General features: G+C 46.1%; 2 protein-coding genes across 2 annotated transcripts; one reads left to right on the forward strand and one right to left on the reverse strand.

Moving 5' to 3' along the window:
- Nucleotides 1–90: 90 nt before the first annotated feature.
- On the forward strand, nt 91–18,906 carry WDR82 (WD repeat domain 82). The gene is made up of 9 exons (XM_082059984.1): nt 91–476; nt 5,150–5,247; nt 8,517–8,583; nt 8,787–8,886; nt 10,952–11,068; nt 11,874–12,029; nt 12,152–12,221; nt 13,975–14,117; nt 14,606–18,906. Exons 1-9 carry the CDS (start codon nt 316–318, stop codon nt 14,633–14,635), a joined length of 942 nt encoding a protein of 313 aa, XP_081916110.1. The 5' UTR covers nt 91–315; the 3' UTR covers nt 14,636–18,906.
- PPM1M (protein phosphatase, Mg2+/Mn2+ dependent 1M) lies at nt 18,873–26,438 on the reverse strand. Its single transcript, XM_082059983.1, has 10 exons — nt 26,162–26,438; nt 24,852–24,975; nt 23,982–24,236; nt 23,358–23,470; nt 22,718–22,802; nt 22,450–22,568; nt 21,906–21,969; nt 20,918–21,025; nt 20,470–20,618; nt 18,873–20,203 (listed from the first exon to the last, which is right to left on the reverse strand). The coding sequence occupies exons 1-10, from the start codon at nt 26,380–26,382 to the stop codon at nt 20,059–20,061; spliced, it is 1,383 nt and encodes a 460-aa protein (XP_081916109.1). The 5' UTR covers nt 26,383–26,438; the 3' UTR covers nt 18,873–20,058.
- Nucleotides 26,439–26,487: the final 49 nt, after the last annotated feature.

Consider the following 26,487-nt stretch of genomic DNA (forward strand, 5'->3'; position numbering starts at 1 on the left):
ACGCCCCGCCCCCGAGCTCCCCTAACGCCCCGCAGCGGCCGGCCGCGCCCCCCCCTTCCCAGGGTGCTCCGCGCGCCGCCCCCTGCCGTTCCCGGAGCAGCAAGATGGCGGACACAATGAGGAGGAGCCGCCTCTCCGCGGCCTGAGCGGGCCCAGCCGAGCCGGAGGGCGCCGCCTGCACCGGCCCACCGCCCCTTCCCGCCCTCTGCCGATCCCCTCTGCCCCGCCAGGCTCTGCCCGTCCGCTCCCGCCGCCGCCCGGAGCCCCGCCCGGCTCCCCTCAGCGCCGCCGCCCTCGGCGCGGCCCGGCGGCGGGATGAAGCTGACGGACAACGTGCTGCGGAGCTTCCGCGTGGCCAAGGTCTTCCGCGAGAACTCGGACAAGATCAACTGCTTCGACTTCAGCCCCAACGGCGAGACCGTCATCTCCAGTAGCGATGACGACTCCATCGTTCTCTACGACTGCCAGGAGGGCAAGTGAGTGCGGGGACCCGGCCGGGCCCGCTCCTCCGCGGGGCTGAGGGGGAGTCTGGGCCGGGCCTGGGCTGTGAGGCGCCGGTTTGGCCGCCGCCCGTTGAGGCGCTCGGGGAGAAGCTGCGGCTGGCTGAGGAGGCGGCGGGTCTGTCCCCGGGCTGGGAACCTCCGGCTTTTCTGTTGTTTTTCAATATAGGCTTGTGGGTGGAACTGCAGCAATGTCTGACGGGGAGGGGGGATGGATTATAAAGGGTTAAAGTGGGGCAGAGGTTGGAGCAGTTTGGTTTTGTCTGCGCTACGGGCGGCTCTGCTCGTTAGCTCTGGTAGGCTGGAGCCGACGGTGGTGATTTCCCAAGTGTGGGAGAGTTCAGTGCTGTAAGAACTAAATGGTTAAGCCTAAGGGGTTGAGTCTGGTCCCATTTCCAGGCCTGGGGATTGCTACAAATATGCAAACTGACTTTCAGGCCTCACTGGGCTTAAGACTCACTAATTAAAATACAAGCAGTTGCTGTGAGCAGTGTACAAATGTGCCGCTTTAAAGAATTGGGGTGTAGCTTCTTAGATGAATGCTTTAAGACCAACGGTAAAGATGGTGTGGTGTGTGTTCACTGTAATTTCTAAAAACTTGATGGTGTTTTCTTTAAAACCTAGTTCTTAAGTGGTGTCTGAGAATGTTGCAGATAAAGGTGGTCCTCTGTGCTTTAAATTCTTTCTTCTAGTTGCATTTTTATCTGCAAATCACAGCTGTGTGATTTACATGTCTTCAAATGTTGTCTTAATTTATATTTAATCAATCAAGGTGTTTATTGATTTCTGTTAATTAAGTTTAATGCATTAAAGATGTCTGTGTGTTTCTCACTGAACAAAGTTGTCCAGTTTATCTTCTGTCATTGATGCTTGTTCTCTGTTACAAATAAAACTCCAGAAATTTGCACAGCACTTGAGATATGGTGCTCTTGTGCAGAGGTTAAAAACGTGCAAATAAGAGCACCGCTAATACTTGCAGTGTATGTCTTGGAATGTATACAAAAGGGATTTGTATTCTATGAGAGCTGGAACAAATTGAGCCAATAATTAAAATATTTCTTCGTACAAGAATGCATTTGGTTGCTTTAAATTCTTCTAAATTTTAAGTTGTAATTTTCATGTGCTCCTTGGTGTGGAGATGTAATTCTGAGGTGATTTTCTTTTTTTTTTGTAGAGTCAAGACTAGAGAGCATCACATATGTATAGAAAGAAAAATGAGCATGTGTGGTGTAGGAGAGAGAATAAAAAGGACAGGGTGGTGCAGAAATGGAAAAGAAATGGCTTGGGAGTAGCAGGAGGTAGATGTGTCAGTGTTGCGTATATTTTCTAGTAAACCAGGTATTCCTAATCCTCCTGCTTTTTGCAGCAGACCAAGACATCATACTTGCTGTGTTTGAGAAATGGCATGCTGCATATTCTCTTAGTTTTGTAGACCACTTATTATATTTTATTTTACATTTCTACTTAGTTTGCTTGCTTTACACATTGAAGTTGTTGGTGTTCCCCATCTGATAGATTGAACTCTTACTTGAAGTTATTTAATTTTTATTCATGTAAGAATAGGTAACTTCATACATATGGTGTCTGCCATGGATTGTATTGTAGATCCTAATTATATAAGCAATAGTAGAAGGGCTGAGTGATGCTAATGCAGATGGTATTGATTGCTCTTCCCCTTTCAAACTTGTAAAGAATAGTTTGATGGGTTGGGAGGCATTTGGTCCTTCCATCTCTGTCTCCATCTAGGCCTGATGTGTGCTTTACAGTCAGAGGGTTTGCTTTAATTAAGTTAAATGTGGAAGATCGATGATTGTCTGCTGCAGTGCTACAGGGCAACAAGATTAGTTTCATCAAGGTAACCCCTGTTTCAGGATGTGTTTCTCTAGTGGTTCTAAAATGAATTTAAAAGTTTCTCATGTATTATCAATTGATTTAAAAGTGCAAGCGTGCTTTCCAGAAGTACCTGGGGATGCAGGATGTGCTTTTTCTCTCACCTGGAAAGTTTTAGCTGTGAATGACTTTGTCACAGGAGATTCATGTGGAGGTGAAAAATCAAATCTGTGAGTGATCATTGTTGTGACATGGTGGAATTTGGCAGTTCCAGACCTGTCATTTTTTCTTTTTTCTTAAACCACAATTTTGAGGGCCTAGAATTCTCACCTTCTTGTATGTGTTATTACTAATGAAGATAATGGTCAGGAGAGGGAATGTCCTGATTGCTGGGTTTCAGTATAAGATACCCTACTTGAGCAAATGGCCTGAATGTTAAAACTTTTCCCCATGTAAAAATCTCAAAATTTGGATTTTTTTTTTTCCTTTTGTTCTGAGAGGTTCTGCTGGTAGAATTAAAAATGCCTCTGTGTTTGGTTATACTTTAGGTGCACCCTCAGCTAGTTTGCTTTGTTTTGCCTTACTAAAATGAGCCGTACTGGTATGATCAAGCCCCATCTCAGTGAACTTCAGTTTGTAGAAGTGTCGGGACAGTTGAAACAGTGATGTGCAGCCAAGAACTGACAGGACAAGATTATCTCCTTGAAACACAGATTCCCTTATCATGTATATTCTGAGCATAGGCAACAAGCTTGAAAAATTTGTCCTGCTTCTTCATGAGCATCCAGGAATTTTGGACCTGAGATTCCACTTCTATTTCAAAATCTATAAACAACTAGATTGTTGTTATTTTTTAAGCCATTCTGCATCACCAAATACCTCCATAATAGGCAGGCTCAAAAGCCTAACCAAAAAGCTAGTGATTCAAACCAAGGCACAGATATTATTACAAATCTCACCTGTGTTTTGTTTCACCTTTAGAGCAGATTTGACTGTGATCTTATAAAGTAATTTTCTTTAGCAATATTGCTTGGTTTGTGGGTAGGTTAGATAGATTAATCTTAAACATGGAATTATGCTTAGCAATAGTGATTTGTTTAAAAATATGTAAAAGTTTTTTTGTGTTTTTAAATAGTCGACTGGGAACATGCGATTGGTCTTGTGTGAAGTGACACGATTCTGCTTGTATCAGCTTACATGAAAACTTCACCTTTCTTAAAAGGCAGAACTGCTTTTTTTCCTCCTTTTTGGTAAATGTGCTTTTGTCCATCTGATGGTTTTTATTACCTCTGTGTGTATTCTTTGTATGTTCTTTTTATTCTTTTATTTTGAATAGAGCTTCTAAGCTTTAAACTTCACATAGATAAAGAAGAGCCACATTGGGCATGAAAATCTTAGTATGTCGTGATTTTTTTTGTTTGCTGTTTGGGGTTTTTTTGTTTTTTTTAGGGGAATGGTGGTGTTTATTTTGGGTTGGTGGTGGTGGTAGGGTTTTTTTTGTTTGTTTGATCAACAGCTGAGGTAACTACAGAGAGCAGTTTGGGGAAGCAGATCAGGCACCATGTTACAGAATTTTGGTGTGTAAATTTACATTTGATGTGGGTTTTGGTTTGTTTTTTTTGTTGTGTGTGTTTTGGTTTTTGTTTTTTGTTTTTTTTTTTTTGTTTTGTTTTTTTCCCAATTTGAAGCATGTTTGCATCTGAAACTTGATTTAAAAATCTACTGGAGGAACTGAGGAAGACTCTGTTGAGATTTGGTCCAAGTGGTATAGGTTTTCATTACGCTTGCTGTATTGGCTTTCGGTTAATGGAAGCTTGTCCCCAGCAAGTTTGTTTGAAATTAAAGCCCAATGGCTTCTGCTGTTTGATAATTAATCTTTTCAGAGTGAATATCTATTTTTGTTCTGATATGAGAAGTCTCAAAGTCCTGCTTGTTTGGGTGTGTCAGTTTCAGGCTAATGAAAACAAAGAAAAAGTTGAGCATTTTAGAAGTACCTTGTCTGAGGGTGTAGTCTGATAAACTTTTCTTTTGGCAGCAGTATTGGTTTAAAGCACTCCTGCTGTTTGTTTGCATTCCCATGCAGTCATCCTTGGTTTGTGCTGGTAAAATATTTTGTGGGCCTGTGTAATAACCAGAGTTATGAATTTCTGGATTAAAAATAACTCCCGGAAGAGACTGTATTATTTCTGATGTTCATCGGTGCCCCATTGGTTGGCTGCCCAGCTCTGAAACTGCCATGCTACCTCAGCTGAGGAAGAAAGGGGAAGGAGGGCGGTGGAGACCTTGTGCTGCTTAAACAGGCCCTGCTACTGCTGCAAGATACACTTATTGACCAGCTACTTCTACATTTACTTTGCAGTTCAAATTTCTAATATTGCAGTACATTGCTTGCTTGCTAGACCCCTAAAATCCAGTTCTGTATGTTTACTTCACTCTAACTAGAATGTCTTTAAATATCAATCTAAGATAAGCAGCAGATGAATTAAAAATCTGGATTGGCAGTACTGTTTGACATTAAGGGCTCATTGTACTGGCTTCTCATATTCTTTTTATGGCAGACATCACGGGAAAAAGAACTTTTGGAGGAGACAAGAGCATTTTGCAGGTGTTACAGGGAACTCAAGCCTAGTGATGGTCTTGGGGAACACACCAAGGTCCTTGCTGGAAAACTAAATAAAAATGCTTTTCTTTCTTCATATAAAAACATCTGACTGCTCGAAACAATCTTGTAATATCTCAAGGAAAACAGGCCTTGTTAACGTGGTGAGTTTTATTTTTTTGTTGCAGTGAGTGCAATTATTTCTGCTTCCTTCTGACAGACCAAAGAGAACACTGTACAGTAAGAAGTATGGAGTGGACCTCATCAGATACACACATGCTGCAAACACTGTCGTGTACAGCTCCAACAAAATAGATGGTAAGTGTGCTGCTGGAGTTGGGCATACTTAATCTCCTTACACTTGAAACTACATGCCTGGATAAATAGCCCTAAAGAGCTGGGAAAAAATTATAGCAACTTTTTTGGTGAGAAATGCACTGTCAGAGGAGGAATTCAAGTTCAACTCTAATGCAGAACTCTGTGATATTCCGTCGAGCATGCTGATGTGAGTTTTGTTCATTACTGCAATAACTGAGGGATTAAACTTTGTTATTGTGATAAAAGTTTGGTTCTTGACTCTGTTGTTCACTTTGCTGTTTGCTACCAGTGCTATCAGCCTCTGTGCCTTAGTTTCTTACGCATGAAATGAGGTAGAAGGAGCATGTGGCCAGAAGGTGGGCTAAATGCTGTAGCTCTGGTACACCTACAAGTCAACTGCAAAGGAAAGGAATGTCTTCCCATTCTCTGTATACAGCAGGAAGTTCAGGTAACTCAGCAGATCACCAGCCAAACCTGGAGGAGGTCACAGAGCTATTCTGAGACTAGCTTTGCTTCTGCTCATCCATTTTTTTCCATGTAATAGAAAACCCACCCATTTTCATGCCATTTCTCCAGAGTCAGTGTTTGTGATAGCTACACTCTGTAAACTGGTGACATCAAAGAGCTTCCAGAGCTTTGTGACAGCCTATTTATTAATGTATTTGAGTTTAATTTAAAATTAAAATTTAAGAACTGGCACAGATAGGCACATTAATTCTTCTGTCTGGCAATACTTCCGAAGTTTGGAAACAGCTAGTGTTTGTTTGAAATTTTTTCTCAATTTTGTTTGTTGTAGTCAGTGTCTGAGAGTTTTTCAGTGAACACGTGTCTTAGCACAGCACTTTATAAATGGGTTTTAATGCCGCATTTGTAAACTCATAAGCATTTCTGGAATAGTGATTTTGGTTTGGTTTTTCCTTAGAGCTTGATGGTAGAAATACTGGTGCCTCGTGGTACATCCTAGGTTACTGAAGGAATTTAATAGAGCATGAATTTAGAGCAGGTGAAAGTTAAGAGTTAGGAAGTCAGGTTTGACTAGAATAAGCTGTGCCTGAAACTAGTGGAACAAGGAAGTTTCCAATGGAATTAGATTTAATGGTGTAAAAGGATTAAAAGTGTGATGGGAAGCACTTGTGTTTTTAGTCTCACAGTCTACATATTATTTTCCAATTATTAATTTGTTATGTCACATTTCTGTCGTGGCTGTTATTTAATTTACAATTAATTAACAATTAATAATTTGATGAAGCGTCTTAAATGCCATTTTGAGTTTTGAGTTTATAAGCACTGGTAAGCCCTTGAGGAACCGAAACTTAAGAGTCTTCATGCTACAGGATAGCATTATGACAAATACTTGATTAGAATAAAAGAAAAAGATAGAATGTGAAAATATTTGTTGCTGTTATAAACCATAAGCCTAACGAAATCAGCAGTGTGTTCTGCAGGGGTCCAGATACTCTCTAGTCTGTAACACATACAGTCTTGGGCATGGTTTGTTGTATTTAACCTGTTACACAGGTGTCGGAAGGGAAAATTAACTGAGGAACATGTTATAGGAGTGCTAGTGCTCTCTCCCAAAGAATTTGTGTTGGTTTTGTTACCCATCCACTTCTGAAGATGTCCTCAAGACCTTTGGACTTAATTCTTCTTGCCTGATTCCAGGCTGAGGTAGTAGTTTGTACAGTTTGAGGGTCTATGATACCACCCGGTACAGGAGATAACTGTACAGGCCACTGCCTTGCCTGGGACAGAGCGCTGCCAACAGAAAGGACATGAAAGGATCACAGTTCCCCAGTGCTGCTTCTTTAGCGAAGGAAGCTGTAATTCTGCATGGATACTTCAGAAATCAGGTAATGATACTTCTTGCAGGAAAAAATAGAGACGAGCCTTAACAGCGTGCTTGAAGCGTATCAGTTCTGGCCATGATGAGGTTTGATGGGGATTTATGTTTTAGAAAGTCATCTGAGGTCACTTAGAGCCTTTCAGAATGTTGTGTCTCCAGTTTGGTCATTAATTTTCTTGTCAAATACTGGAGGATGATCCAGAACTCTCATCTCAACTTGATGTGAAATCTCAGGCAAAAATGGTGACTTGATAATTTTTTCACAGAAACTAGATTTTGCTGAATGAGCTGTTCCAAAAGCTCTGAATACAGTAGCTGTTATGAGCATTAAAATGCTCTGTGTATATTGCATCTTGTTCTTTGGAGTTAAAAGTCCTTTTCCCTCCATTTGTCTTTGGAGCTGCAGCAGGACTCGTTACGTCAGTGCAGGGTCTGTCAGCACTGTGCAGTGCAGGTGCATAATGCCAACCTCCTCCATCCATCCCTAGTTTAACTGATGTCCTCTAACCAGTGTGAGAAGGGATTTTGCTGCTGTTGCTTTCCAATATCAGAGGCTTAACTTGTGCTCAGATGGATCTGCACACAAAGATTAAAAAGTGGCTTCTGTGCTTTAATAATTATTTCCTCTTACAAAGATCTCTTTTAATCTTGGGAGAAAATCTTAACATCTTCCAAAATTCTGGGCTACTTGTGGTATGTTCACCTCTACTCAGAATAAAATTACCACTTGAGAAATGTTGTGGTGCTGCTCTGATTTATTCAATGTATTTTGAAGATTGCTTTAAGTAGACTAAGCATTAGATTACTACTCTGTCCTCTTCTCAAAGCTTAACTGCTCAAAGTGCAGAGAATGTGTGAAGCTGTTGATTGCCAGCTTAAAGAGAAAGATTTGCTGCTTTTTGTCCTGGCTTTGAAGTTCATATTTTTATCTCCTCTGTGGCTAAATGCTGGAATTCATACGTTTCCTATGCTTACTGTTTGGTTTGAGACTTGTTTGCTGGATGCGTAGCACATAGGTAAGACAGCACAGTTCATGCTGTATAGCAAAAATAAAGTGGTAGTATCAACTTCGTAAACTTGATACTCTTAATTTTTTTAGAATCATGCAATTAAAACTACTGGTGCTTAAATTTTAGCAACTTTGAAATTAACTTGTGTCAATCACATGACAGTTTGTGTGTAATATGACTTCAGACTGTAGGAAGCCCCCCTCCTGGTGTTTGATTTCCATTTCTGCCTTGGAAACCAAGTTGCTTTATGTCTGTTTCTAACTTGATTCTGCTTCTAAGTCTGACTTGAAATCAAATTACCAGGCTTACTATGGCAAGGTTGTTGTGGCTATGGGGAATAAATTTACTGTGTGATCACTTCTAGATAACATTGGGTTTGTAGTATAATAAAGCTTATGGTTTGCTTATGATTTCAGATACAATCCGATACCTCTCCCTACATGACAACAAATACATTCGGTATTTCCCAGGACACACAAAAAGGTAAGATGTGGCTTGGGGACAGTACAGGAGAAATTGAAATAATTATTGTAATGAGCTTGTTATATTACACTAAATTCATTCTGTTTTTTGCTTTGTAGAACTGTTTGTGGCAATTTTGAGCTTGTATACAACCATTGGGGTGGGTGTTGCTCCATTCACTTCTTTTGTGTGTCTCTGATAACATGTGGTCTTCTTTGTTGCAGAGTTGTTGCTCTTTCAATGTCTCCAGTGGATGATACTTTTATTTCTGGATCTCTTGATAAAACTATTAGACTTTGGGATCTCCGTTCTCCAAATTGCCAGGTAGGATATCAAACCCATGTGTATGGTGTGTTGCATTTTCAGTTAGAAGGATGAAAAATGAATGTGTGCTTGTTATAAAACAAAAATACTGCCAGAAGTGTGTGCTGCTGATTTAGTGTTGACACCTTCCTGGAATGCTGAAGGAGCCTTGATGACAAATCTCTATGAAATAGGGATGTCACATTGTGTAACACCACTCACTTTCACCTGTGTCTCTGCTGGTGAGGTGCTGGGAGAAGCAAAAAATAACCCCCACAGCTGATGAAACAAGAGAAGAGCTGGATGTTCACAGCTTGTTTGTCAGGCTGTTATCCCATGCAGAATGTTCTCTCTTAGCCAGCATGTCTCCTGCCTTGGGAATGGCAGCAGAAGGGACATTGCAAAATGCGTTTTATTTGGGTGTTTATAGTGTATGTTTAAAATGGATGCCTTGATGCAGTTATATTTGATGAAGAAACTGATCATCTAAAGTAACCCAGCAGCCCTATGGTTTACCCCCTCCTTGCTTCACTTTGGTTGTTCAACAGACCTGTCTATGAGCAGATTGAATTTTTGGCAAGGCAAACCTCTATTTGTTTTTATTTATTTATTTTACTGGAATAGTTTTCTGTAATTTTTTTTAGTGGAAGCAGGCTTGTGTGGGCTCAGAAAAGTGCCAGAGTTGGCAGCAGGGGCAGGAATGGAAACTAGGGGGAGAATCTCCACCTTTTATTGATGAGCTGTTTTGTCTCTGTATCTGAACGTGTAGTGTTGTGCTGTCATATTTTCCTGTCTCACTGGGAGCATTTTGCATATTGAGGGCTACTTACTTATTACAGATGGTGTAACTGTAAATGCAAAAAGAAGAGGAGGTTGTATTTCTTACAAAATTGTTTTATCTGTGTCAAGACCAAGCTTTTTCTGACAAGAAATCTTAATTTTGCCTTTCTCTATGAGTATGTCTTTAATGTCAGTATGTAGTTTCCCTTGGGATGAATCTCAATCTCAGATGAGATAGGGTTGCAAATTCAGTAGCGCTTCTGTGACTTATGCTTATAACTGAAGTTCTAAGAACGTTAGAACTGGGACTAGTAACTGGAAGCTGCATCCAGCAGTTTGGGAAATGGTTTGAGAAAGTGTTAATTGTAATTTTCAGTTTTTCCATGTGATGGCAGCTGTGGTACCCAGAAATATTTTCGGGAAACCAGAAATGTTCCATTTGCGAGGGCCCCCCAGAGCTGGGTAGCTTAGTGCCCAACCTTCAGACATCACAGGGAAAACTGACCTAAATTGGAAAGAAGAGAGAAGTAGTAAAGTCTCTAGAATTTCCTAGGGAAGAACAGTATTTCAGAAATGCAGAAGCTTCTTAAATGTGTTGTTGATTTAATCAAAGATGTGTTCTTATTTATGTGCATACAGTTACATAAAGACTTTTGGCTAACATATGCAGATGTGCCAGAAGGGATACAGAAAATTATATATCTTGTTGGCTTTTATAAAATTCCCTCAAGTCTTTTGTACTGTGTGAGCTAAGGAAAACTTAGCATTATAAATAAGCATTGATAGTAATCTGTCCATTTTAATGTGTAAGGTCTGTTGACCTCCAGAAGGTAGAGGGTTTCATTAGACAGGCATGGAAAGTTCAGTGCTGTTGGCAGGAGCTGTTTCTACTTGCTTTCAAAATACCTTTTTTTCCCCTCCCTTGTAACCGTAATTGGGAGAGTGTTGCTATTGATCCCAGCAGCAGTGTTTTGCAGAGCTGTCTGATACGGGTATTAATACAGCCACATCATCCTCCCTTCTTGAGGTACATTTTGAGTGGATGAGAGCTCCAGTGAGGTCTCATTTTCTTCCTATGTAAACTTTGTAATTGCAGCAAACTGGAAACTCCATGTGATGACCTGGAGTGGTCAGAGTTGCTTTTGAGAAGATGAGTTCTGAACCTTTTTAAAACCACAGTATTTACAATGGAAATTCAGTTGTTCCACCCATAGGCTACTGTCCTGCTCACAGTGGGCTCAGGGAGGGGTGGTAGGAATGTGAGCTTCAGTTTAGCAGAACAACTTGGACTTCCTGTATTTTCTAGGGTTTAATGCATCTCCAGGGGAAGCCTGTGTGTTCTTTTGACCCAGAAGGGTTAATTTTTGCTGCTGGAGTCAATTCTGAAATGGTGAAGCTTTATGATCTCCGTTCTTTTGACAAGGTGAGTTACCCTAACTGCAGTTCTTAGACTTTATCGCTTTCAAGGAGTAGTCTAAGCTCAGTGCTCAGAGGTTGGGTTTCCTTACTCTAGCTTACTATATGGGGTGCCTGCTTGGCACGTAGAGAGTTTTGGTAAGTATGCATCTCAGAGAGGGGTATGTGCAGTCACCAGATCCTGAAATCCACTCTGGAACCAGTGTTAAAGTTTACTTCTGCTAACTCTTTAGCCTGTTCCAAACTCCTGTTTGGATTTGTTGTTGTTGGGTTTTGGTTTGTTGTGCTTCTGTGTGTGTGGTTGGTTTGTTTGTTTTTTCCTTATTCTGGAAGAACACTGGCAAAGATGGAGCCGGGATTGTCAGAAAGGATGGAAATTTCAAAGGAAACTGTAATTGAGTGGGCAGCTAAACTGGTTAAGCACAAAGCGTAATTAATTCCACAGTTTTCAAACTCTCATATGACAGTAACACTGGCTCAAGCTCTTTCTCTACCTTTAATTAGCAACCTTGTTTGAAAACTTCATCCTACCTTAAATTAATTTATGTTGTTAAATGTGGTAGAGCGTTGGGGCTACTAGGTATTGAAACACCCTACTGTGGCTCTTTGTGTGAAAATTGTGGATTCCTCCCTCTTGAAGCTCACACATGCAGTGACATGTTTTTGGCATGCCACTTTCCTTTAGTACCTTAGGACTGAAGATTTTCTTTTGAAAAATCTTAAACTTTTTCCTGAGCTAAGGTTAAAAGCAGACTCTTGTTAGCAGCAATGCATACAGAATCAACATCGTATTTCCCATTTTTTCTTTGAAGGGGCCATTTGCTACGTTTAAGATGCAGTATGATCGAACGTGTGAGTGGACAGGCCTGAAGTTCAGTAACGATGGCAAACTCATCCTCATATCAACTAACGGAGGTTTCATTCGACTGATTGATGCCTTTAAAGGAGCTATCCTGCATACGTTTGGGGTGAGCATGTTGCCTGTGTTCATGCTTGAAACTTGGCGCTAGGTTTGGGAGCAGGTGCCCTTTGGTTGTGAGATGACTGTGGACACACTCTCTACTACAGACTGTCCTGTTTTGTGCCGCAGGGTTATAACAATAGTAAGGCTGTCACGCTGGAGGCATCGTTCACACCAGACTCTCAGTTCATCATGATAGGTAAGATAATTCTTCTGGAAAGAATTTCAGTGCTCTGAAATTACATGTGTTGTGTAGGACTAAAGTTGTGGCTGAGTTGAGAAGCAGAATGTATTTAAATAATACAATGCGACTGTAGGATTTCTGTGCATTGACAGTTTTCTTTTGTGTTAGTTTACTCAGCATTTTTCGATGTAAGCGAGCCTGCAAGAACACTTTTTATTTTTTCCTTTATATATGAACGCTATTCCAAAAAACACAAGAAACTGGCAAAATATTGTAATGTGTGGAGATCTGTCACATAATGTATGTCAATGATCCTCACCTTGTGGCTGGGACATACTCCTGCTGCTTCTGAAAGTGTTTTGGGGCTGTCTGTCATGGCCTGACAAACGAGGCACCTGTCTGTGCTGGGGTGATTGGTCTGGTGCGTTTGTACACCCCCCAGGGACATTCCTGCACTGGCAACGTGCATGGACAGCTGCATTGTGTTCATGTGGCTCTTGTAAATCCTCGTGTCTGTGGAACAAGCTCTGCTTAACCCTTGATAGAAGCAGTAGGCACCAGCCTGAGGGCTCCCAGCACAACTCCTCTGGCCCAGGCCCCCTTCCTCACCCCCTGTGGGAGGGACTCTCAAGTGAAGTGGGTGGCAAAAAGCAGTTGCAGCTTCTGTAAAACCTGGTGCTGCGGGTCGGATGCCCCAAGGGAAGTACTTCAGGACCCATGGATGCAAGTCAGGCACATTTGTGTGGTGCTGCCCCCTCCTAGCACTTTCTTTTTGTTCTTATTTATATACCTGGTACATCAAATAACTTTGTGGTAATTGGTATCCTCATTTTTCCCGGATGAGTGATGGTCTTGGCAAAACTTTTATTTTTGTTCGGGCTGAGAACTTCCTGATTGCAGAGAAGGTGGGGAGGGTTCTTTGTTTAAACTGTTTCTGGAGAGCACTTTATTGCACATATTTACCTTCCTGTTGTGCCCTTCCAAATGAAAAATATAGTGGAAGAAGTTCCAAAACACTTGTTTCTTTTCGGTTTTTACATATAGTTAAGTTGTAACTTGTTCTTAATTTTTCTTTCCTGAAAGGCTGTACTTGCAGAAGAAAATTCCTTGCGTTTTTATCAGGAATCCTATCTAAAATTAGACTAAAGCAGAATTGAATTAGAAAAAACGTAAAGTGCCCAGCCTGAGACTTTGCAAAATGCCATTCTAAAGTGAAAAACCTGTTCCACTGTAGCAATATGGAGTCGACATCTCCAGTGAACCTTCTGCTATTTGGCATAGTGCATTGAAATCTGGTTCCCTTCAGTGGTAAAGCTTTTGATTTGATTCTGTGCCTACCAAGTGAAATATTTGTAGTGTCTGAACTGAGAACTTGTGTGAACAGTGACTCTCACACCCAGCTTTTGGCCTCTCGCACATGGGTGCAAGTCGGCGAGGGTCTTTCCTCCGCAGCTGGATGGTGTCAGCTCTCCTCCTCTCCTGGGCAACCATAGTCATTAAACTCTTTGCCAGAATAGTGTTGCACTGTGTTGTGTAGCTGAGTCTCTTCACTGCAGAGATACAAACCTGCTGTTTGGATACAGGTGTGTAAACTCTAGCGATGTTTTGTAAATGCCCTTGTGATACCTTGAGAATTTTAAAGGTTAAGTCCTGAAGACGAGGCATGCTTGTTCCTACAGTTCTCTGACAGAAAAGCTTATGTACTTATTTTTCTCTGCTGACCTCTCCAATGTATCTTGCATATCTTGTTTTCCATTTCTGCATGCAGGTTCAGAGGATGGGAAGATTCATGTTTGGAATGGGGAAAGTGGGATGAAGGTGGCTGTGCTTGATGGGAAACACACAGGTCCTATCACCTGTCTGCAGTTCAATCCCAAATTTATGACTTTTGCTAGCGCATGTTCCAATATGGTAAGGAAGGTGTTTTAAGTTCCTGCTAGCTCAATGATGTGCTGAGCCTTTTAGAAATGAATCTGAGAAGGCTCAGTGCAATTGATGAGTGTTCCCTTGGGCTTTGCTGAGAGCCAGGTCCCTTAAGTCCCACCTTGATTGTGCCTTACTGGCAGGTAGATAGGCAGAGCAGCACACCTGACAGGCCAGTGTTTGAACACACAGGTGAAAGCAGAGCACTGAGTGAATGCTCATGCAGAAGTACAAGTTCTTTAGCGAGTTCTTTAGGTCACTGCACACAGCTGGTATTTACAGTTTGTCTAAGAATGTGCAAAACAAACCAGTGTAAGCAAGGATTGTAACCTTAAACTGCTGGGAGGGTGCTCTTGCCTCTTTGGTGGTCTGCCTCTGTGCCTGTAGAAGGTAGCAGTGATCAGCTCCCATAGTGTGCTGTAGGAAAGATTTGTGTTCTGCTCTGTAAAAGATGTTCTTTCTTTCCTCTTTTGTAGGCCTTCTGGTTGCCAACTATTGACGACTAGTTCCTACACTGCAGCTGCTGTCAGATTATTTCCATACTGCAAACAGCAGCACATTGTTGCAAGCATAGTATTGGAATTGCCTCGGTCTCCTGGACTGTGTTCCTGTTCCTGCGTATGTTTCTGTATGTCTTACCTTTATTTGCTGCATTCCTTTGCGAGGACTCTTCCAGTTGGCCTCCAAGCATGTTCAGAAGCGGCATGCTACACGTTCTGTCCTTCCAGTCTGTGCCCAGCTGAAGTTGGAACTGACACAGTATTATTTCTAAGAGCAATGAAGTCTGTTTTATTTACAAAATGTTTGTGCCATTTTTTTAAGCTGTAATTGTGTGTTTTCCTTCTGTGAGTGCACAAGGCTATTGATGTTCAAGGTGGAACGTGCAGTTCCTTCCCATAAGTGCATGTTTTTCACATCTGGGCTCTCTCTGGCTTCACTGCAGTCCACAGATGCAAAGTTACTTCTGTGCCAAATGACAGTTTTCAACTCAAACAGCAGATGCTGGATTCTCTTGCAATGGAACACATACTGAAAGAGTGGGCAACTCTAAACATACATTAGACAACCTGTCATCCTGTTTTGGGCAATTTAGTGTGCAGCAAACCGTACAGGTTTTGTCCATTGCCACAGCTTGCCGAAGCCTCCCTGCTTGTTTGCTGTGCCAGCATCTTGGAGGGCGCAGACAGTACTGATGAGGTCCAGGCTGTGTCCCAAGCAATAAAGGAAGATGGAGGGTCAGCAGGAAAATGCAGAAATGAAACTGAGACTGAAAGCACAGTCTGACTGTGTATCTTCCTTATGTATCATCTTGGCTGATTTTACTTGTAAATATCGTGGGGAGGGCAGTGGGAATGGGCCATATTTTTTTACTTTTAGATATTAAAGAATATGATGTGGGCCAGTATTCTGGGTTGTCTAGGCTGTTTACCTTCACTGATGCAGTTTTCCCCTCCTGGTTTGTAAATAAGCTCTATTAAATTCTCCCCAGACCAGGCTTAGACCTGTATCCCTTTGTTGATAAAACTGACGTGCTGTTAGTTCATCATGCATTTTGTTACAGGTCCTGCAGGCTTTCAGCAGTAGCCCCGAAAGAGCAACACTTCCTTTGTCAGATGATGTTTTCAGAATCGAATTTTTAAAATCTCATATGCGATTGCGCTGACTCTGCTTTGCCGTGGCTCTGCTCCAAGGAACGCCCCTGCAGAGAGACGGGAGGGATGTGCTCCTGCTGCAGAGGGGCTTGCGGGCGAACAGCACAGGAGGGCTGGCAAGCTCGTTTTAAAGCCTAGTTCCAGCTTATTTTTCCTGAAATGCTACATTGGTCAAATGCATCTACCAGCAGGCTGGGACAGGCTCATTGTAGATGTGGTGTTCATTGTATTCTGGCCTTTCCAAGCGCACTTGGCTCCATGTGCTGAGTCACAGTTTGGAAAGTCCATTCTTTCCCCCATCCAGCCAAGTGTGCTTCCCCTCTCCTCAATGTACAATGCTGGGAAGGTGACAAGCACAGTAATGGGCACGTTCTCTCTGGTCTCAGTGCTGGTCCATACAGGACAGCAGCACTTGCGCATTTTCCCGTAGGTCAGTTGTCTGGATGTTCCCATATTACAGCAAAGTTCGTCTCAACTCTGAGGCCCTTGACATAATTCAGAGCATGTCTGGAAAAGTAAATGGGCTTGTAGAACAGCTTTGTCTGTTTGGCTTTTCTTTGCCTTTTTCTTTTTTTACAGCCCTCGTCAGCAGAAATGTGCAGTGCTAAGAGTTGGCAACGGGGAATGAGCATTTCTCCGCTTCTGGTTCCTTAAAGCAGCAGCGTGTGCCGAGCCGCAGGGTTTGCCCGTGGCAGCCGCAGGAGGGCTGCCCGCATGAGGTGATCTGACTAACTTGATGTTTGGATCAGTGCTGTGGTCAAAGCTTCTCAGACCCCATGGCTTGCCTCTGCTGATGCTACCACATGAGTTTAGTGCCGTTTCTAATGGCATGGTCAGTGATGGGAGTTTGCCATCCTCCAGACTGGAGGAGGGAAGGGAACAACAGACTGATGGCTTTCAATCTTGCCTAACAGGCCTGCTGTTGGAGATGCAGAGATTCATACTATTACACCATCATCCTTCTTTCCATACCGTCCCACCGTCACCTGTCAGTGCCCAGTGGGAAGGGAAATGGTTCTCTTGGTCCTCACAGTTGCCTGGGTTTCCCAGCCACCTCTTCAACTCAGTGTTGTTGCATTTCAGGCTGCTTGGTGCTATTTTACCATTGCTGGTGTTTCTGTAAGCAGCCATGTTTTACAATGGTTTGTAAATACAGATATTTGGGGTTTGTAGTGCATTTTACCAGTTAAGCGTTCAGTAGCAGATCATCTTTCAGGGTTTTAACAAGTCTGTTGCCTGAGGAAGTGAACAGGTAGGCCCCAGCCATTTTTCTTGTTACTTCCCACAGGGAAGTATTTGGAAGTCTCATTTTAAAAATGATCTTTGCTAATGTGGTTTAAGCACTTGTCTAAAGACTATTGTTCAGCTCTCTTCTGCTTGCAGTGTTTTAAAATACTGTGCATTGCACCATGAAGTGTGTAAGAAAAAGGACCAAAGGACCGATCTAGAAGGACATATACACTAAGAACATCAGTGGCTTTCTGGAGTGAAGATGAATGTACAGATTTGTGCACAACACAGCACTAATGCTCAGTTCAGAATGAAAGCTGAACACCTTCCCAGTGCCGCTTGCCACCCCCACAGGCAAAGACTTCGTTGGTGTAGCACGGAGTGTTTTCCATCTGCCTTTGAATAAGGGAAATGTGTTGTCAAGGAACTTGAGTATCATGTTTGTCTAGAAGGTTAGACAGGGAAGGTGAACAAAGCTTTTAGCCTCCAGTTTCTATGTGCTTCCGCAAAAATACAGGACTGCAATTCCTGTGCTCTTCAGGGCAGGCAGCTGATCATTCAAAACAGCACTCCCAGGTCATATGGAGTGCCCAACATTATGTAAAGCCAAGGAGGAAACAGCATTCCCCTCTAATTTGACATTTAAAAGATAAATCCTCCCTGTGTTCTTTGAGATAAAATAAAGACCTTTCATCAAAACAAGGGGAGGTGAGAGTCAACAGCCTCTGAACAAGCAGTGGTGGGGGCTGCGCACATCTGCTTGGGCTGTCAGGAGATTTCGGGTGCAATTCTCCAAGTTAGTCTTTGAGAGATTTGTGTGGGGTTTTTTTGAGACCTCCAGGTCCTTGCTTATGTCCTGAGGGGGACACAGGAGCAACCGAGTGAACAAATTTGGAAGCAGCAATGTCTATTTTCTAATGCTTCTGGACTATATTTGCACTTTAAGAGACTTCGCCTTGGGTTGGGTTCGGGGCTGGGATCCTGATGAGCCTTTGAGAAACTGCTCTCTTGGGTTGTGAGCTGGTACGGGGAGTTTGACTCCTAGGTGGTATCTGCCAGATAAGTGTAAATACATAAAGTCAAATTATGCTTTGTCACAAAAGACTACATATGTGGAGACTTGAATGTTATGGCTGTTACTAATAAATATTTTGTAGAGAGATCAAAGAGTGCTGTAAATTCTGCATTTGTCCGGTGTGGTACAACATGCTGGTATCTTAGAGGGGGAATGAGAAAATGGTGGGTTTTTTTAAAAGCCCCTTCATTGTGGAAAATCAGAAGCCCTGTAGTGGAAACTCTGCTGCTCTGAAGCTACATGAATTGCTCATTTTAAGAGATTTTACTTGCCCGGGAATGTGTCAGCATAGGGACACAGACTGGTGACAGCTGCTGGTGTGGTGTCTGAGGCAGAGCAAGGTGGGGAAGTGGCTCATTACTTTGGAGGAACAGACTTGGATCATTACAACCAATGTATATAGAGCATCGCAGCTGCTGCAGGGGGCTGGCAGCCAGTGTCAAGGTGATGGGTAAAGCCCCGTGTTGCATCATTTTCAGGTTAAACTCAAGAGGATGGGGGAAAAGCAAAGCTGGAGAGCAATGCTTTCTGTTCTATCCCCTGCTTAAACCGTGAGCAGGTAGCTGAGAAGGCTCCCTTGTTCCTGGGTCCATGTCTCCCACTGCAGGAAATCATCTGCTGACCCCCCGAGCTCGCGGCAGTGCTGCTACGGGAATGCTGCTGGTGACAAATGGGTTTTTGGCAAAGACAAATCTGAAGCAACAACCTTCCTGTGATTTTCTAAGGCTGTTTTTCTCCATGTCAGGTCTGTGTAAAACCTCTGGCAAGAGTAAAACTGCAGTAAGATGCATGAAAAAAAATACATTTTTATTTGCACTTGCATCCTTGTGAAACTTCAATGCACACCAATGTTTGTCCGCTTCACTAGGGAATCTTACAACTTGTGTAATGAATAATTAAAACAGAAGTGGGGACCTGGGGAGATGGGAAGCTTGTCCAGACCTGAATTTGCATGGTTAATGAACTGGTTGAGAAGCAGATCCTTGGAGCTTAAGGCACAACTTGGTTTGGCATGTGTTCTTTGCTGCTGCTCCTGTTGTAACGAGTGTAAGCACTCGTGATTCGGCACTGCAGCCAAATTTGAACAAACTGGTTTTATTTTACTTGGAGCTCGTCTACTAAATTAGCTGATGTACTTAAACACTTGAGTTCTCATCAGTGCCACTGCTACAAAACCAGCTTTGCTGTCAGAAATTACCTGAATTAATATAAAAAGTGTTAGCAAGTGTTGTGGACTAAGATTTGTTAGAAACCTCTGTGTTGCTTTACCTGCTGATATACTTAAATGCTCTTAAATAGTAAGGCACGTATCTTAACGCAGGAGGCTCCTGTACTCCAGTGTGTAGCTTCCTCTGCTAACGTCATCTGTTTTGAGGTGGTGCTGCCTGCAAACAGCAACTTTCTCATGAGCCTGGGCTGTTGCTTCCGTGTTGGCGTTAGGCACGGCTGTGCTGGTGCCGCCCGAGCAACAGCTCCCAGTTCTTCAGTACGTTTCACGTTACAGCAAATGGATACAAGGGACACTTTAGCTTATGCATCCAGTTTTACACACCTTAGTTCAAGTCTGATGGAAATCCAGCTCTGGAGACTGGCTGGATCTCAATTGATCCTCAATTCTTCAGTATTAAAAAGGAGAGGGGTCACTGGAAATGTGGATTTGAGGCACGCTGTACCACAAATATCAGCAATAGTACCCTTCAGCTCTGTGGCCCCCTTTGAAATTTGTCCTTGGCCCAACAAAGAGAGAGGAGTAAGGGGAATGATTTTTTGCCCACTGTTCTTCTCTTGCATGTTCTTAAGGAGCTGATGTTCTTGTTGATCTTCTGCACAAGTGCTGGCTGTGCACTTTCAGGTTCCACTGCAGATGGTTTTGCAGGAAGAGTGTACGTGTGCCGCAGGAATCCCTCAGCCTCGGGCTGCTGCTGAACAGCACCACAGCAGGGGGACACCCCGATGCTGCTTGTGCTAACCGTCAGCCCTCACCCCTGTTGTGTAGTGGGATGACAAACACAGAGATGTCATCGTAGGACGCCTCGTGGCCGTCATCCAGCATCCACTGGTGGTCTCTCTTCTTCCCCCTTGCTCTGCATACTAAGCACTTGGCCAGTTCTGAAAATCTGTGGGTGGAAAAAATGTAAAGTTTGGTTTAATGTGGCACTAGCCCTTAGGAAACAACAGTGAGATGTGGCTTTACGTTGTCAAAATAGGTAGAACGCTAGCTTTATCATTGTATCTTTAGGATGGGGAAAGATTAGGAGACAGTTTTCAGAGTCGCAGAAAAGAGTATCTGATCATGCTGGAGCTGACCTAGAAGCAGAGTGATCTCAGCTTTTGGCCTGACCAGGTTCTCTGCAAGGGAAAATGATGGCAAAGCTGATGTTACCTGTGAGGATCTGTCCTGTTTTCTGCAAGGAAGCTCCTGACCATATGGGCCACCTCTTTGTTGCACAGAACATCCCAAAGGCCATCAGTAGCCATGATGAGGACATCATCTTCCTTAATGTCATGCAGAGTGAAGTCAAATACATTCACCTGGGAAGCACAGAAGCGAATCAGTGACGATTCCTGCACTGTATGGGAGGGGTCAGGGAGATGACTCTTCCCCTGAGAGACAACTTTAAGTGGGACCACAGTGCTTTGAGTCTTCTGCATCCCCTTGCTGCTATGCTTCTAGATCGCTCTGTCTTGAGGATTCTTTGGGCAGCGTGCAGAGAGATGGGCGATGGAAAAAGGACACAGGTAAAACCTGCCAGATCTGTAAGAGGCGGGTGCTGCAGGGGAGAAGCAGCGTGTTTAATTCCAGCCTGCAATTCCCACATGCCACGACTGACCTTGGGAATGCAGGAGAGGAAAGGTTTGACTTCAATGTTGGTGTCGATGACTTTGAGTTGATGATCCCCCAGACCTCGAGAGACAGCCAGGGTCCCCAGCAAGCGAGCCTGGCCCCAAACAAAGCAGAACAGCATTTAAACGTAAGAATATGGCACCTTTGAAGGCTGATGTGTGGCCTGTCCTGACTGATCTATGTGTCACCTTTAGAACCCTTCAAGCATCACCCACAGCAGCCCCTGGAGACTTGAGAGATGGAGCAGTGATCAGAAGTGATGGCCTGATGCGAGTGTGGAGACGGACAGCCTGCATGTGGATGGCTTCTGGTGCTCTGGTGTTAATAAGATGTACTCTGGGGTAATGCTACAGACCTCAGGAAGCCCATGGTGGTAGGAAGGAAAACTGGGTTGGTTTGGGGGGAAAAAAAAAAAGGAGAGGGGGGAGGTTTTTCCTCCTGTCAAAGGAGGTTCTGTACTGACTCCTTACAAAGGGGTGGCACGTGGGTTGTAGTGCTGGAGGAGGTGATGGGGCTCTTTCTCCTCAACTCCAGCAAGCAGACACTGTCTCTCTGCAGTGATTGCTTTTCCCTGCCACCCCCTTTTCTCATCCTTTCCTTGAAGAGGGTTTGTGGGAAAGGTGCTGTTAGAGCTGGAGGAGGAAGTCCAGGGTGAGATCTGATTAAACGAGCTCTTGTGTGCGAGGGGAGATAAAAAGGGCAGGCTGGCTAAGGGCTGCTGTCTGCTCTGCTAGAAGGTACTTGGAGCAGGGTGCAACCTCCCTGCTCTGGAGGGCTCTGGTTTACATGGTGCTGGCAAAGGGAGCTGCGGTATCGGGGCTGTGGGGCTGTGCCACGCTGGAGAGCCCCAGAGCACAGGGCGCGCTGCAGCCTGCCTGCTGTAGTGCCCCAGAGCCTGCCTGGGAGTGACAGGGACACTGAGGATCCCCAGCAGACTTGCCTCTGCCTTCCCACTGTGTAAAGCATTCAGCTACCTGCTTCCCATGACCATGGACAAGAGGATACTTGAGGTCGGCCTTCTCCACTGTCTTGTATCCCCTAGAAGAGAGGATTCAGTGTTCATTTGGGATTTTTTTGACATACAGCCCAATCACTTTAACTGTGATTCAACCCTCGTGGTGCCTCCACGCCCCAGCAGCTGACTGAGGGAGGGCAAGGTGACCTGCTGAGGCAAATGCAGTGAAGAATGACCCTTTGCCAAATGCCCAGGTGTTCTTCCCTCTTCCCTTCCTCCCCAGCTTGTACCTGCAGCAGGCTGGGACTCCTTGCACCAGCCCCACCTCACAGGGTCCCAGAAGGACCATCTCAACTGTTTCCCAACTGCCCTGCCAGGGCCCCAGCCCCTCAGTCATGGGGAGGCTGCTCACAGCATCCTTCACTTGATCTGGCACAGCTTTGCACCGTCAAGCCGTGGCTCTCACCACTGGGGTGTGCGCCTTCCCCCTTCACCTCCCCATTGCTACGAGCAGGAACAGCTGCCCTGTGCCACATCCTGATCCTCAGGCAGAAAGGACTCACCAGCCCTCCATGAAGTAGTCACGGTACAGGACTTTCTGGCCCACGTCATCTCCCTTCAACCTCCGTGGAAACTCAAAGCGCGTGAACTCACCATCCAGGAGCTTGGGGAAGAGAAAAGCCTGGAAGAGGGAACGGAGGTGTGAGGATGGGCAGGCTCTGCTTCAGCACAGGTGGGCACCAAAGCTGGTGGTGCTCTTGCCACAAGCCCTCTCTGATCCGATGGGATGCTCACAGCTGGATCGTCTTGTGCACACAAGGAGTCACTCACCAAGTGCTGGATTCGCTGCCTCTCTGTCTCAGGTGTGAACTCGCAGCTCATGGGCACAACGCTGTCCTTCAGAACAAGAATCGCCCTACAAGGGGGAAGAGGTAAAGCGCTGAGCTGTGTCTGTCACTGAAGCCCTGCTCTTACCGAGGCTATCCCCAGGGTCAGACAGGCATGGGACAAGCGTAACCAGCAGCAGAGCAATGCCAGAGAACAGCTCTGCACCCAAGAACACTTAAAAATATCAGTCTGTTTTAAATAACTCCATTGCAGCAGAGAACCTGGTTTTACGATGGTAGAGCTCACTGCTGCAGAAAAGGTGGGCAAAGGCCAGATGAGGAAGCTCATTAGGATGCTCTGAAATCATCTTCCACTATTAAACATATGCCAGACTGGACTTACTGCTGCATCCCCACCCCAACGCCGCCCTGGGGCTGGGCAGTCCCTTGAAATCTCCAAACCCTTCCAGGAGGCATGAGGGCACCCATCCATCCATTCATCCATCCAACACGTCCTGTGGCAGGCAGGAGGGAAATGGCTGGGCTGCAAATTTACCTTCTGTAGCAGTAAATACGATGATGGAAACCCTGTTTATCTCCTGGCTCTTGTCCCCCAGCAACTTCCCCTTTTCATTGTGGCTCACCTGCTGTCCCCAGCGTTAGCCACATAGAGCTTTCCCTGGAAATAAAGTGCAGCCAGAGCAGTGCAGCCTCCTGTCTGGTTTGTAGCTTCCATCTCCTGGCCAATGACTTCATCCTGTTGGTTTGAACAAGTTTGGAGAGTGACGTGAGCTGGGTTGCTGCTTTCTGCAGCTGCCTCCTGCCTCCCAACAGAAATCCAGAGCCAAAACTGATTGCAGATGGGCCGTAGCAAACCAGCAAGGTGAAAGATAATGTTGCTTCGGTACAGCCAACAAAGCTGTTGCTACTGGACTAAGGACCATTCTGGGAGTGTGATGGGGAGATCAATCTCAAACCTGTATATGCTGTAGGAGTCTGACAACAGCCCCTATCTAGCCCTGAAGAAACTTATCCCCTGGGTGCAGCTTAACAGAGATGCTGTAGCTTTGCTCTGGGTCAGCACTAACAACATGCAACACATCTCAGGCAGATCTTGGACCTGACCCAGTGTGATCTCAGCACACTTAAAGGTTGGCTGAATGTTCCTGTCTGCTCGATGAGCTGCAGAACTGCAGACCTTGCCCACCCTGGGCAACCAGGAGGGACAGACTGACTGCTCAGAGCAGTGCCCTGCACGGGGTACTCACGCATTCCTGGAAGGCGTTCTCCAGGGCTCCCACCACCAGGTCTTCAGCATGGATGTGCTTCTCCTCCACGAACTGTGGGTCACTGTCACAAACGCAGCGTCCGCTCAGGTGCATGGGGGGATGCGCTTCTGTGACAGCTCCTGCAACCTCCTCCAGTTTCTGCTTGATGCAGTAGTGCAAATAGTTGGAGGCGATGATGGCAGCTTCGGGGCCACCGTGGCCATCAAACAGTGCCCAGTAGTAACCAGTCAGAAACTGCAGTGGGGAAGAGGGGGAGCACAGGGGCTGGAGGGGTCATACAGATGGCAGGCTTGCAGCCAGGGCATTGCTGCATGTGTTCTGCCTGGCTTTTCCACCTCAGCTACCCTCCCCTGCTGCCAGTTAATCCCCTGCACCGCTCAAACTCGTCTGCTGCTCTGCCAGATACACCATCTGAGCTCTGAGCGACTGCATTCACAGCCACCACCCTCACGCTGAGAGGTGTGGCGACTCCATTTTACAAGAGGCGAGGCAGAGCAGCTCCCAGGTGAGAGCATCCCACCTGCCCGGTGCACGCTGCTGTCCCCCCGCGATGACAATACACACCATCCCTTGGCAGCAGAGTAAGGACAGTACTCGCTGAGGGCACGGAGTAAAAGGGCTTGGATGACCTCAGATACTGCAAGGCATGGGCCAAGGAAACAGAAATGGCAGATGGGTAGAGCTGGGTGTGTGCTGGCTAGATATAAGATACATGGGACCCCTAAATGTGTCCAAGGAAGGGTTCCAGTGCGTGGGCATGTAAGATAGATGGGGGAACTCCATGTTTCCTGTTCCTGGGCCCTTGGGTGCAGACGAGGGCCGGCAGCGCAGCCTGCCCAGGGGCTATACCTGCGTGGGGCACAGGATCAGCCATTCCTCATCCTCCTCCAGGCCTGGCTCTCTCCTCCGGATGGAGATCTGACAGCAGGCTGCCTGGTCCTCATTGAACTCCGACTTCTCGGCATTGATAACCCTGGGGGTGCAAATGCTCCAGGTAAGGGGTGCAGGTGCAGAGCTGCTTGGCTGCTCCCAGCCAGCTGTGCTGGGCATCCCACAGCCACAGCGAACAGCTACACCTTGCCCCATCCTTCCAACCCCACCGCCCTGCTCCTGTTTCAACCCCCAGGATCTCCTTGCTGGGGACCTCACTAACAAGTCCTTTATGTGCAGCAGGAAAAAGTCTGGCCAGGCACACAAGGTCAAGCAGTTTTGAGCACCCTGGCCTCAGGCAGCCTTTGTCAGCAGCCCCCACTCTGCTATTTCCTTGGTGACACAGTGAATTGTGAAAGCATCATCACTGTTTGTCCTTCCAGTCTGGCTAATGTTTGCCCCCAGATGGGAGTTTGTTCTCTTTACACAGCTCAGAGATTTCTGAAATTCTAGTCTCTCTCCCTTTGTTTTTAAGGCACTTTGTTAGGTGTAAGTGGATGGATGGCCAGTGCCGCTAGCCCCAAAAACCAGCCCCTGCCCCAAACATCTTCCCTGCTCCCCTGTCTCTTTCAAGGGAGGGTTTTCTGCATGCTGCTGCCCAACACAGCAGCCCCACGGAAGAGCCCTGCCTAGCCAGCTCCCTGCAAACAGGGCACAGAGCAGGGGACGGTGCCATCCCAGCAGCAAAATTACACTGTAAACACCGTCACATTAAGAGACAAGATACTCGAGCTGATGTGATGCTGCTCGCAGGGCTGCCCCTTGGCACAAGCAATGGTGACAGCTCGGTGCAGGCGGGGAGGTGGGCAGGTGCGCATCACGCTGCTGCCAGCCCCGATGGGGAGGGAGAAACATGCCAGCGCATCAGAGCTGGCGCTGCTGCTGCGCCTGGGGGAGGACGCTGCTCGCCCGCTGCGGGCGCGGGCAGGGGCGGTTTCAGCCTGCGAGCGCCCCGCGCCCGGGAGGGCTGATGCTCCGGCCCTGGGCAGCGGGAGAAGCAGCGGGAGAAGCAGCGGGGTGCGGCCACCGCCCGGGAGTCCCCTAAACACCCCCGGCACTCTCCCGAGAGCCCTCTAACCCTACGCCGACCCCGGGCGCCCCCCCACAACCTGCACAACGCCTCCCACCCCTACAAGCACCCCGAGAGCCCCGTTAATCCCGCTCCTTCCACCCCCGGGGGTCTCCCGGAGCCCCTGCCTGGGGCGGCCCCGATGCCAGCCCGCACTCACTCGGCGTATCCCGCGCCCCAGGGCAGGGGCCGCTCGGGCCCGGTGCCCCGCACGGCCCGCCCGCCCCGCGGGCTCTCCTCCGCGCTGCCGCCGCCACGCAGGAACTTGGGTCGGCGGTAGCCGAGGGCAGCGGGCGGCGGGCCCGGCCCTGGCCCCTGTGCACCGCCGGGCCGCTCCGCGGGGCCGCCCCGCCGCAACCGCCGCAGCCACTCGGCGGACATGGCGGCGTCCGGCCCGGGCACGCGCAGCGCCGCCCGAATCCGCCAGACGGCGCTGTAGTGCGGCCCCGGGGCGGTGGCGGCTCCTCCTCCCGGCGCGGTGGCGGC

Source organism: Streptopelia decaocto, assembly GCF_964273445.1.
Source record: "Streptopelia decaocto genome assembly, chromosome: 8".
Taxonomy (NCBI): domain Eukaryota; kingdom Metazoa; phylum Chordata; class Aves; order Columbiformes; family Columbidae; genus Streptopelia; species Streptopelia decaocto.

What these genes read in the sequence shown, in the direction of transcription:
- PPM1M (XM_082059983.1), bottom strand. Translation starts at nt 26,382, where the DNA reads ATGTCCGCCGAGTGGCTGCGGCGGTTGCGGCGGGGCGGCCCCGCGGAG. An exon ending in GGCAGCGAATCCAGCACTTG is followed by an intron (nt 22,569 to 22,717) that starts GTGAGTGACTCC and finishes TCCCTCTTCCAG; the next exon opens with GCTTTTCTCTTCCCCAAGCT. An exon ending in GACTACTTCATGGAGGGCTG is followed by an intron (nt 21,970 to 22,449) that starts GTGAGTCCTTTC and finishes CCTCTCTTCTAG; the next exon opens with GGGATACAAGACAGTGGAGA.
- WDR82 (XM_082059984.1), top strand. Translation starts at nt 316, where the DNA reads ATGAAGCTGACGGACAACGTGCTGCGGAGCTTCCGCGTGGCCAAGGTC. An exon ending in TACGACTGCCAGGAGGGCAA is followed by an intron (nt 477 to 5,149) that starts GTGAGTGCGGGG and finishes TCCTTCTGACAG; the next exon opens with ACCAAAGAGAACACTGTACA. An exon ending in CTCTCAGTTCATCATGATAG is followed by an intron (nt 12,222 to 13,974) that starts GTAAGATAATTC and finishes TTCTGCATGCAG; the next exon opens with GTTCAGAGGATGGGAAGATT.